The 12,667-nt window shown below is 41.3% G+C and overlaps 1 protein-coding gene across 1 annotated transcript; it reads left to right on the top strand.

The window, feature by feature from the left end:
• Nucleotides 1-2,095: 2,095 nt before the first annotated feature.
• LOC120685430 (importin beta-like SAD2 homolog) lies at nt 2,096-9,213 on the top strand. Its single transcript, XM_039967355.1, has 21 exons — nt 2,096-2,278; nt 2,856-3,028; nt 3,126-3,296; nt 3,723-3,833; nt 3,920-3,997; nt 4,401-4,591; nt 4,665-4,725; nt 4,890-4,964; nt 5,055-5,132; nt 5,211-5,273; nt 5,352-5,435; nt 5,699-5,859; nt 5,990-6,029; nt 6,123-6,263; nt 6,399-6,518; nt 6,599-6,817; nt 7,202-7,375; nt 7,454-8,132; nt 8,212-8,417; nt 8,502-8,643; nt 8,738-9,213. Exons 1-21 carry the CDS (start codon nt 2,104-2,106, stop codon nt 8,893-8,895), a joined length of 3,300 nt encoding a protein of 1,099 aa, XP_039823289.1. The 5' UTR covers nt 2,096-2,103; the 3' UTR covers nt 8,896-9,213.
• Nucleotides 9,214-12,667: the final 3,454 nt, after the last annotated feature.

The following is a 12,667-nucleotide window of genomic DNA, read 5'->3' as shown; positions in this document are numbered from 1 at the left end:
AAATCTCGAAAACGATCATCGAAAACCGGTAACTATCATTTTCATTTTCATCCCTAGGTAGATGGGATCTAAGTAATGTAGTAGTGGTAACACAGAAAGGGACATTAAATAAACTAAGCAGCACAGGCATAGCAGAGCTTAATAGTAGTAGTACTTAATTGTTCATCAAGGAGAGTTTAATATTTGATTAGTACGCTGCTGTGATCTCTTAACATGAACTAGTTTTGTTTTCCTCTTCCAAAGTCCAAAACCGGGGGAGAGGAAATTTCAGTTCTTAGAAAAATGGAACAAGAAAGAAATACTAGTACGTGCAAGCATTAACTTTGGGGTTTGACCTGATGATGCTCGTACTGATGGTAAGCGAGTAAGCGTGGTGGTATGGTGTTAAGCAGTATTTGACCAGATGTTGGCTGCTAGTATGATACTATAGCACTAGAGTCCAATATACACTTAGTTCGGTCAAGAACATAATGCCCTTTGACAATTGACATGCTGGCCATGGCCTAATAATAAACTCTCATGATAATCTAAGAATGGTTAGTAATAAGTTGGTTGTCGGAGAAAAAAAATGAAGAATGGTTAGTGAGGTGATTTGCAAGCGAAGGAAGGACGAGTTTGGTGTTTGGGGGCGGGTGCGGCGACGGATGGATGGACCGACCACCCGTCGGTTGGTTTGGTGTCAGCTGGTTGGTTACTTGCACCTTACCGTTTGCATTGTAGATTTTATCGTTTTTACTGTAGCGGTAACTGTTTTTTTGACTTTTGTATTTTTAAATTTTGAATCGGAAAACACTAGTTGCCGCTACCGGTAAGTGTTGCCACCAAATAGCGATAACGGTAAAAATCACCGATAAACAGCGATTTACCGCGGGTAAGGTGAACACTGATGCTCTCTCATCCCTGTCAAGTTGTATTGCAGCCACACACGCAACCTACTACGCCACACCAAACCAGGCAGAAACACGTACGACGTCTTGGTTGTTTCTCAGCTAGACCGTGGGCCTGCTGTTGCAGCAGCGAGACAGAACCGTGCGGTCCGAGGCAGGTGTTTGGGCCCAGGACCCGTGAGCTTTTCTGCGCCTCCACACTCGACTCTGCCCCAAAACGGCCATCACGATTTATTTTTTAATTAAAGATAATTCCGGTCTCAGCATGTGATTCACATGTTGAATAAATAAATCGTGAATGCTGAGACATAAGCCTAAGAACTAGTTCTGACAAAAATACATAGAGCAAATCAGGACTCGAGACATAAGCCTAAGAACTAGTTCTTGATTCTGCTTCTGCCTTCTGATGCCATAGCCAAAATTGTTGAAGATTTCAATTGCTTTCACCTCCAAACTTCTGCAGCCTTTCATCAGGTTGAGCCTCTCTTCCTTCTCTTTAGATAGAATTGCCCAGCTCCGGATCCAATATATACCCTGAAAATTACCTGCAAAGGATAGTTACAAAGTGGAATTTTTGAAGATGACATCATTCCTACTAAACCATATAGTTTAGAAAAGAGCAGTCACTCCAACTAAAAGGTACTCCTCTGATTTTGGGGAAAGCGAAAGCCACCACAATTGGATTCACATTCACACTCAAAAATCGCAAAGCAAAAACGCTTCCAATGCTTTTACACGAATTTCCTTGCATCGGCCCATTAGGCCCAGATACTGAGTAATCTTCCACGAAGGCTGGAGAAACCTACCAAAATGGGCAGTTTACTCTCCCAAGTCTCCCCCACTCGCGAGAAAGAGTTCTGTTTTTACACACTAGCATGAGAACTTTCCCTAACACCATAACATGAGGGGAAAAAATCTCTTCCACGAATCCGTATCGTAGAGCAAGGCAAACCATCGCTCCATGTGCATCTGTTTCATCTTAGAAACACGGAGAACTAAAATTAGATTTTTTTTTAGAATCTTAATGGCTAATGCTGATCAGTCTGGCTGTCTCTGCTTGACAGCTTCTGCTCGGTTCTGTAGCAACAGTTTTTATTTTTCCCGCCACGCTCTCCCGCGCAAACATCCCTCCCCTCCTCTTTCCCTCCACTTGCTAGCTGCCACTTCAGTTGGTCAAAAAGGGCAAAGGGGAGAAAAATCCTAGGGTTTAGGCTTCATGGAGGTCGAGACGCCCGCCGCCCCCGCCGCCGCCCTGGCCGGCGACGAGCTGCGGCGGTTCCTCGCCGCCACCATCAGCCCCGACAAGGCGTCGGTGGACGCCGCCGCCGCTGGGCTCGACAGGGCAGCCGTCGACCCGCGCTTCCCCCTCGCCATCCTCGCCGTCGCCGCAGGTACCCCCTTCCTCCCTCCGGTCACTGCTTGCGGTTCAAGCTCCGCGCTCACGGCAGCTCTAGTTCCCTGCGATTTTGCGGAAGCTTATGCCTTTTATTGTCCTAGCCACGGGAGATGCCACTGCGTGGAAATTGTGCGAACGTTCTAGCCGCCAGCAAGGGCACTTGTCCTGTTTCACTGTAATTCAGGGGAAAAATCGTAGCTTTTCCCCTTTTAGGAATTGATACGTGGCGATGAGACAGGGAGCTTTGAGGGGTCGATGCATTTGTGTCACACAGAGCACCTAGGATCCTCCTTTTTTTTTTTAAATCCTTAATTTTCTTAAAAGATGGAACTACTGGATACCATGTCGGTGATGCTGTACATGGAAAGATACAGTTTAGGGCTTTAGGCAAAGCATGGAATGAGGAGGATGAATGAATTGATCAAGTTTGAACCCATGGGTACAATTGATTTGACAGAGACTCATATGTTCATTTTCGAGAGAAAAATCCATTTCCAGAGAAGCCAAAGTTTGTGCCATTTACTTCAGAAAATTCACCGATTCTATTCTTCCTATTTTGTTTGCTATTACAGGGAATGGTGATCAAGGGGTAAGAGTTGCTGCCGCTACGTACTTGAAGAATTTCATCCGGCGCAATATGGAAGGCAGCATGTCTTCATCTCAGCTTTACAAGGAGTTTCGTGACCAACTTGCCCAAACTTTGCTCCAAGCAGAACCTGCAATTCTTCGAGTGCTGATTGAAGCTGTAAGTCCTATATCCCTCGAGAGCCTGGCAACTAGATGCCTCACTAGTAAGGCTGTTTTACTAATGACTTAAGTTCTCTACAATTTCTACACAACAGTTCCGCCAAGTTGTTGAAAAAGATTTTGTCAAGGATAACTTGTGGCCTGAGCTTATCCCTCAGCTGAAACTAGTGATCCAGAGCAGTAATCTTATTAGTCCAGGCCAGCATCCTGAGTGGAATACCATTAATGCTCTCAAAGTACTTCAATCTGTTGTTAGGCCCTTCCAGGTATATCTCTTCCTTTCTATGCTTCGGTTGTGTTTTGGAAAACCAGCTGCTTCACTTTTGGTTTCTCTAGAAGTATGAACATATGACTTTGATGTCTGTACAATGTGGCCCATGCATTCTTTACAGTTAAAATTTCTTGTACAGGGTAAAGTCACTAGCTTTCCTGTAAACTGAAAATTGTTTCCTCCCAAGTTCCCTTTATTTTTGGAATTTGCTGTTGTTCTTATTCCTTAGCATATTCTGTTCGAGATGCTATAGTCACTACTTTGCATTTCAATTTGCTAGCAAGTTCCTAGTATACCACTATTAGACTTCTACTGAAGCTCCACACTAATTTATTTTTGCTATATTCATTGATGCTCCACATTTCACATATAGTATTTTAATAGGTAGCATATTTTTTTTCTAATTTGTTTCATCCTGCAGTATTTCTTGAATCCAAAAGTTGCAAAAGAGCCTGTTCCACAACAACTGGAGCAAATTTCAGCTGAGATTCTTGTACCATTGCAAGTGACATTCCATCATTTTGCTGACAAGGTATTATGTTTGTGCACTCTTTTTTCTGTTAAATGATATATCCAGTATGATCTTGTTCTTTTGAACATTTATGGTGTGTGCAATAGGTTCTGTTGTCACCCGATGAAACTAAGTTGGAATATGAGCAGCTCTTACTCATCACATGCAAATGCATGTATTTCACTGTAAGCCCCCGTTTTCATGAATGCTTTATGTATTGACAATATCATTGCAACATTTTCTTGAAGCATGAAAAAATCATAATAAAGGTGACGCAGAAAATCTGAAAATTGCTTTATTCAAACTAAGTCTCATTTGCAAAAATATATTTAAGATTATCAATGATTAAATCTAGGAATGTAGATCAATGAAATGGTGCGTTGAGCAGTGTAGTTTTCATGTTTGTTTAAGGATCTATTATAGTATTGCTTTATTGGGTTTGGCTATGCTCTTTTATTTTCCTAGCGCATTACATGCCTCTCTGTGCATTGACATTATTGTAATATTGGAACTTATCAATTTTGTGGCATGCATGCCTGTTAATTGCTAACCTTTTCTCATGGGTATCTAATTGTTATGCTCTTGCAGGTGAGGTCATACATGCCATCTAGGGTGAAGCAAATTTTGCCTTCCTTTTGCAAAGACATGTATTGTATACTAGATTCTTTGGACTTTAATAGTCTTCCTGAAGATGGAGCTATGATGAGGCTCAAGATTGCAAAGAGATGCCTCATTATATTTTGCGCACTTGTTACTCGTCACCGGAAGCATGCAGATGAGTATGTACTTTAGCATTTACTGTTCTTGTTTTCTTGCATATTTTTCATAATACTTACTCTCCTATGTTCTCAGCCAGATGCCACATATTGTCAACTGCGCAATCAAAATATCAAAACAAAGCATTAATTTAAGTGTAAGTTATATACCTTATGAAATTCAACTGTTTGTGCAACACGATGGAGGCTAGCATTCTGACCCCACACTGACATTCTAGATTAATGAATGTTGCAATGGGATCTGTAGTAACTTTTGTTAACTATTATTGGATGAGATCCTAAGATAGCTAAATGATTGCAGGGACTCGACTCTCTCCCCAACCGAATATTTTCATTAGCATTTGATGTGATTTCTCGAGTTTTGGAAACAGGACCAGTAAGTATCTGCACCCAATAGTTAGGATTCATAATACTCTTGTATGCTTCGAACCTGATGTCATCAGTCCATCTGCTCTCATGTTTGCAGGGGTGGCGTCTTGTTTCACCACATTTTTCTTCACTTCTGGATTCAGCAATTTTTCCAGCATTAGCATTGAATGAGAAGGTTAGCAACCTATCTTTTGTTTGTACATAAGCATGCTTTATATGTACTTCTTTTGGTCTAACTATTGTCTGCATTTAGGATATAGCAGAGTGGGAGGAAGATACTGATGAGTATGTGCAAAAGAACCTTCCTTCTGAACTTGTAAGTACAACATTCAACAATTCTAGTCTTTTTCTGGTGTTTAATTGTTCATGCTGTTAGCTGATATTTTTTTGGCAGGATGAAATTTCAGGGTGGACTGAGGATTTATTCACTGCAAGGAAAAGTGCAATCAATTTACTTGGTGTTATAGCACTGTCAAAGGTTGTGATTCTTTTTATTTTCTTCTAGTTTATTGAACACACATAGTATTGAGTTCAGGCTGAGGTAAACATTTTTAGACATTGAACTACTATATTGTAGTCCATGACTTACGGATTCTATATCGAGTGTTTTAATAGCTACATGCACGAGCTTCCAAGTTCATACTCATTTTCTATTCTTGATCGAACTGAGTAGCTTGTTGAATTTGAACAAGATGTGGAGATGTTCTACACATTTTCTTGCACATTTTTTGTTGGTTTCAGGGTCCCCCAGTTGCATCTGCAGCATCCAAGCGCAAGAAAGGTGATAAAAGTAAAGGAAAATCAGAAAGGAGCTCCATTGGGGAGTTATTGGTCATTCCATTCCTGTCAAAATTTCCTATACCTTCCCATGGCGAAGATGCATCATCAAGGGCCTTGCGAAAGTAAGATGATAATAATAACAACTTGTTTTTATGCTAAACAAAAGGAGTACAGACATTCGTACATATTTCTATGTCAATTTTTACTAACCCTGATGTACTAAATAGTTGATTTCACTATCATTCATTTCAGTTATTTTGGCGTTTTAATGGCATATGGAGGCCTCCAAGATGTAAGATTTTTTAATTATACCATTCATATGGTGTCTTGTTTTATGAACCTATTTTATTATAAATGCTGATTTATTTCAGTATCCATCTTGCAGTTTCTGACTGAGAAGAAAGAGTTGACAGTTACATTGATCAGGAATAGGATTCTTCCATTGTATTCAATGGATCCATGCTGCCCATATTTAATTTCAACAGCTAATTGGGTTATTGGACAGCTTGCGATATGCCTACCAGAGGTTGCTTCCTTTCCTTGTTTTTGTAATTTGATCATCTCATAGGACATACTGGATCAAAGTAAAAGGCTTCATGTAATATGCATATTCCTGTAAATTGTATATTTGGCTTCCTAATTTCTGTTTGCTTACCTGTAGGCAATGAACACTAGTATTTATCATTCCTTAATGAAGGCATTGACCATGGAGGATATGGAGGGCATAACTTGCTATCCAGTTTGTGCCTCTGCTTCTGGTGCTATTGCAGAACTAATCGAGGTAAGGGTCAGAACAAAATTTTTCAATGTGGTCCACACGCCCCTGTATAAACTGGGGTATTTTCTCTGTGCATTTTGCAGAACAGTTATGCTCCACCTGATTGGCTCATTCTTTTGCAAGCGGTTGTGAAAAGAATAAGTACTGGAGATGAAAACGAGTCTGCTCTTCTGTTTAAACTTCTGGGCACTGTAGTTGAGGGTGGGCAAGAAAAAGTTCTGCCTCATATTCCTGAAATTGTGTCTAACATTGCCAATGCTTTAATGAAGCTTCTGCCCCCTGTTCCAGATCCCTGGCCTCAGGTAATAGTGCATCTATCTTCTATGTGTCTAATATTTTGATTCTTTGTGGAAGTAGGTTAAATCATTATTGCAAGCTTTTAATAATATGATCAATTATTACATCCATATAAGTAAAATTATTACCTGTCTTTCAGAAATTACAGTTTAGCTGACTCACAATACTCCTTGGCACTAAAATCGGGAGAATCTTAATCCACCTTTTAAACTTCTTTCAATAGAACAATTAATTTCATCATTTGGAACTACTGAAAGTGTTTTTTTTAAGAAATGCATGTTTCGTCAGTCATATTCTTATGATCACATCACATGATATGCCAATATTCCTAGCGTGTTGAATTTCTTGACGAAATCCCAACCGCACTATTAAATATATGTTCTATTCAGGTTGTTGAACAGGGTTTTACCTCACTGGTAGCTATGGCTCAAGCATGGGAGAGCTCGGCGCCAGATGAAAACAGGAAACATGAAAAGAGGGTCTGGCACTCAGGCCAGTCGTCTATTGCTCAATCATTTTCGTTACTGCTACAAAGAGCTTGGTTGGTGCCAGTTGAGCATATGGTAAAGTTTGCTGTTGACCTGCTGTCTTGAGTTTTCATGCAGTGAAATTCGCTTGACTGTTGTTTATATTCATTTCAGGAGAACTCTTGTTCTTCATTTCCACCTCCATCATGTGTAAATGATGCTTCTGTGTTACTTGAGTTTGTCATGAGGTCTGTGACTTGCATGGAAGAAACTTCAAGGATGAAGGTCTTTGAGCTAGTACCTATATGGGCTGACACTATTGCTAACTGGGACTCCTGGGAGGAGATGGAGGATCAGGGAGTTTTCAACACAATTAAGGAAGCCATCAATTTCCACCAAAGATTTGACCTCACTGGTTTCTTCCTGAAAATACTTCCTTCGCAGTCTGAAAATGGTTCACAGAGTTCAGTCATTGGCCGGGTGTCTAATTTTGTGACCAGGGCGATTGCAGCCTACCCATCTGCTACATGGAGGGCATGCTCATGCATCCATACACTATTGCACGCTCCAAATTTCTCCCTTGGAACTGAAGATGCTAGAAAGGCTATTTCTGTATCCTTTGCGCAAGCAGCATTTACCCATTTCAAGTCCATATCTGACAGTCCTGCTGGGATATGGAAACCACTATTGTTGGCAATTTCGTCATGCTACATTTGCTATCCAGATACCATTGAACAAGTCTTAAACAACTATGATGGTAATGGCTATACGATCTGGGCATCTGCATTGGCACAAGTTTCAAGCAGCTCATTTGGTCCTGGCCTGTCATCTGAATCCGAGATCAAATTAGCTGGTAGCTGCTATGTTTAATCTTGTTGCTCAGCCATCTTACAACATTCAGCATCTTTTAACTATTTGCTACCTTCATGCAGTGCTAACACTATCGACGGTGATTGAGCGTCTCTTGGTCCTTTCCATGGGTGACACCAAAGTTTTGCAAGACTGCTATGTATCATTGATGGAATGTTGCATTCAGCTGAAGGGAGTTCAGGAGGATGGGGATAATGATGACGATAATGATGGCGCTGAAGATCTTGATGATGATGAAGAGGAGGAAGACACTGAAGATGACGATGAGGTATCAGAATGTAGAATCTTGCTTTCTATCTTTTCTAATCATGCGTAAGTGCTGTACTAAATATAAAAGAAATAACGCAATTAGGATTCGGAGGATGATGATGTGCAAGAAGAGACGGAAGAGGAATTCCTTGAAAGGTATGCCCTGGCAGCTGCAGCTGCAGGTGAGTCAATCGAGGTCGTCGAGGAAGGAGATCTGGATGAGGAAACCCAAGACATTGAATTGGGTAAGTTTCTTGAATTGTTTCATGGATATATTTTTGTCCCTAAAAAATGGGATGGTTTCATGACCATATATTTCTCTCTTTGGAGCAAATGCAGGTTCTCTGGATGAAGTGGACATACAACAAGTGGTCCTTTCTCTGATGCAGAAGCAACCTGCACTGCAGGCCCAAACGTTGCCAGATGGTCTAGTTGAGAAAATCGCAGAGACGTTTCCTGAGTACCAACATCTGTGCCATGTTCGTCGACAAGCTTAGAGGATAGGATGCATGTGCAGGTTTTATTGTTTTATAGGTTTCTTTTTTTTCTTTTTCTTTAGCTTTTGTTTTTCACCCCCTTGGGTGTTTCCAATGTGAGTCTGACATTGCTCTTATTTTTTTTAGTTGTGGCATTTGTGAATGAAAATGCTAGTGAGCTAAGAACTTAAATTTGAAGCCTATGATGAGTCAAGGTGTATTCTTTTTGGTAGGATGTGGTGGAGCAACTTTTGTCATTTTATTCTTTCCAATTTTGTAAATGACAAGATACTGCAGCATTGTGAAACATGGTAGCAAGCTATCAGTTTGCCTTCCTTATAGTTTTGCCATCATTTTCACTGTTGCCATCATATTTCGACCTTGGACTGCTGACATAACAATAGTAGTATAGTAGTGGAGGACCATGGTACGGTAAGTCGAGAGGGCAGCTCTATATACTCCCAACACACGCCATAGATCAGAGTTTTGTTTTGCATGGAATCAAAATTAACAAAGCACTTCAAGAAGGGAACATATATCTGGTGGAAACCGCAATCTTCGTGAAAACCCGTGTAAACTAAAGCAAAAAAAGTTGTCTAAATACGTAAAAAAAATCACACATGTAGATGATATGATGATATATAATTTTGTAAAAACTTGTTCAAACTCGATTTCGTTTGTGAGATATAAAAATTACAAATTTCTAACAAATCATATGGGCTAGCTGATGGATTACATGAACAGACTTTGCCACCACAAGCTTATAGTAGTGGTCATCAATCGACCATCGTATTCTATTTGCGCGGATCTTTGAGAAGGCAGCAGCACTTGCGCGGATCTCTCGTGCAGTTGACGCCGTTTACCTTGGGCACGCCGTATTCGCTCAGGCATTCTTTCACGCACTGTTCCATGTCGCAGGTGTGACCTTCTTCTACATATTTGCACATGAAAGTGCCATTACTACCTGCAATGGCATCCGGAGCTTAGCGAGCTAGCAGGCACAAGATTGATTCTTTCCAAGATCAGAGAACTGCAATTCGCTTTCAAGAAAAAGCAGAGTTTTCTCCTTTCAAAAAAAAAAATTCAGAGAGCTGCAGAGTAGTATAGCGCAGACCTGCATAGGAGGACATGATCATAAGAGCCATGGAGACAGCAACTATGGAGCACACGAGCCAGAACGACCCAATCCTGTTGATGACAGCTGCCATGGAGGAGAACTGAAGCAGTTTGCCTGACCTGACTACGATTCTTCTATTCTTTCTTTTTTTGGTTAGGGTTTAGGGTTTATGTTCAAATATATTTTCGTGTCTAGATACTATTGCTCGACTTGTTTGCTGGTTAATATAGAGGCACAATCGAATCAGGTGTAGATCCTGCATTAATTAATGTTATCATATCTCAGTGAAAAAGGTTGGAAATCTTGTAATAAGATTCAAGTAATAGTTAAATATGACGTTGCGGATCCTTGCCGTTTATTTTGGTGATTGGTTTTCCATATTCGCAGTTCCAAATTCCAAATTTGGACGAACAAGGAGCCATTGGACTGGCCTCACTACTGTACCAATATTTGGACGCTGACCCTGCGCACGAAAAAAAATCTACAGTGCCAATAAGGAACTGCATGTGAAGAATACACTTTCCATAGATTGGTTTCTTAAGGGAATAATAATTAAAAATAAACACTATTTCCATAAAGCAGGTTTATATTAAGGAAGTGCTACTCTTTTGAAGTAACTCCAAATCTACGCTTACGCTTGCTTTCATCCAAGCATCACATAATAGGATTAACTCGGTGGTCGAAATGCACTTGGCATTTGGATTTATATGTTAGTGAACTTCACCCTCAACTAGTAAGTTGGGACAACTCCCTACACATGCCATGATACTTACACTTGGGCTATTAGTGGGCTCAAATTCATCCTCATTGAGCCGAGATGTCACATATGGAGCATGTGAAAAGACTTGTGATTGGAGCATCCAACGAGTCTAGATTTGACTCCTCCTGAGATTGAATTTAAAACGGATCTGAATTAAAAGAAATTTTATAAAAAGACAGGCAGGGGCATCGTCCCCTTATGACTTCCCTAAAAAAAGAAACTGGATGCCGGATCGCAATCCTGTTGATGGCTGCCATGAAGGAGAAGTAGATTTGAATGGTTATTGTTTTTTAATCTTTTCGACAAGCTTAGAGGCCGGATCGGATACATGTGCAGGTTTTATTTTTTTTAGGTTTTCTTTCTTTTTCTTTTAACTTTTGTTTTTCACCCCGTTGAGTATTGTTCTAATGTGAGTGTGACATTGCTCTTTTTTTCTATCTGTGGAATTGGGAATGAAAATGTTAGTGAGCTAAGCACTTAAATTTGAAGCCCATGAGTCAAGATGCATTGTTTTTGGTAGGATATGGTGGAGCAATTTTTTTCATCTTATTCTTTCCAATTCTGTAAATGACAAGATAGTGCAGCACTTTGAAGCATGATAGCAAGCTATCAGTTTGCCGACCTATAATTTTGCAACTATATTCACTGTTTTTTTAGATAATGGAATTTACAGGCCTCTACGGTTTAGCGTACACAGCCTTCAATTATTATAATTTTCTAGCTTCAATTGCTGGACTAGCAGGAGAGTCAAAAAACAAAATTAAGCCTGCCAAAATCTATTTTTATGCTTCCATTCATGACTCGCAAATATTTCTAAGGGCAGTCCCAATGGCATATTTATGATGGTTTCTATGTCTATTAATTACCTTGACAACTCAGCACATTGCTGATATGGCATGGGAATTAAAGAAGAGAGAGTGCAAAATGGAGAAATGATTTCTTGAGGAAGAAACGACGTCGACTCTCGCTCCGATGCATGAAGAAACGAGGGGAACCCCGTTGGGGAGACTAGAGTAGAGTCGAGGGGCTTCCGTGCGGATCCTGTGCGCGGCCGCCGATGGGCGCTCGCTCGCGCTCTATCCCTCCTGCCTCCGCGTGCACTCGCCTCTCGCTCCCACCTTCGATTTCCCTTGCGCGTTGGTTCCCTCGGAGAACGCCGCCTGTGCGGCGTGTTGCGGCGGCTGCTAGCGGCGTCGCCCTTCGACGAGCACAGTTGGGCGGAGGCGCGCCTGACGGACTCGCTCAGCGGAACTCGTGGCCACCAACCGATGGTCGTGGCCGCCTAAAGAACTTGTTAGAACTAATCTTGATTCATGTATCTCTCTCTGCATGTTTTTTTTGTCTTGCAAGCAGTAGGCCACATGCTAATAGGAAATGTGTACGTGAGATACGTGCATTTCTATATATATATATATATATATATATATATATATATATATATATATATATATATATATATATATATTTCTATATATTACTTGCGCACCGCTCGGGCGCCTGGGAGCCTATCCACGACATCAAAAAAGATATACACCGTCCGATCAGCATCCCACGTTTGGCAATGTCGCGTTTTGCTCCCACCTGTTGCTCCGCGACGTGTCATTTTTGGATTTGCTGGAACTTTCTCGGCTTCGCAGGCGTCGCCCGTGACCTCGTGAACTTACCGTCTCGCCTCTTTCTTTCTGCCTCTTCCTCACTCGATTTTTCCTTGCGACCGACGCCTTCCTTCCCCATCGACGGAGTTGCGGCGCCCTTCTTCCCCATCGACCAAACTGCTGACGCTACGCCATTCTCTCCCTCCGACCGAGCTCCAATATTGCGCATCCGCATTGCTAGCAACCGGATCCCCACTGGCCGGCCTCCAGCACGGCGCATCCCCAACCCTAGCAAGTGGATCTCCATTGCTCAAACTCCAA

The sequence above is a fragment of the Panicum virgatum genome, chromosome 8N (assembly GCF_016808335.1).
Source record: "Panicum virgatum strain AP13 chromosome 8N, P.virgatum_v5, whole genome shotgun sequence".
In the NCBI taxonomy this organism is placed as follows: domain Eukaryota; kingdom Viridiplantae; phylum Streptophyta; class Magnoliopsida; order Poales; family Poaceae; genus Panicum; species Panicum virgatum.
This window is presented reverse-complemented; position numbering and strand designations above follow the sequence as displayed.

Coding starts and splice junctions, on each gene's coding strand:
- LOC120685430 (XM_039967355.1), top strand. CDS start 2,104: ATGGAGGTCGAGACGCCCGCCGCCCCCGCCGCCGCCCTGGCCGGCGAC. Junction 6,264..6,398: donor TTGCGATATGCCTACCAGAG/GTTGCTTCCTTT, acceptor GCTTACCTGTAG/GCAATGAACACTAGTATTTA. Junction 7,376..7,453: donor TGGTGCCAGTTGAGCATATG/GTAAAGTTTGCT, acceptor TATTCATTTCAG/GAGAACTCTTGTTCTTCATT.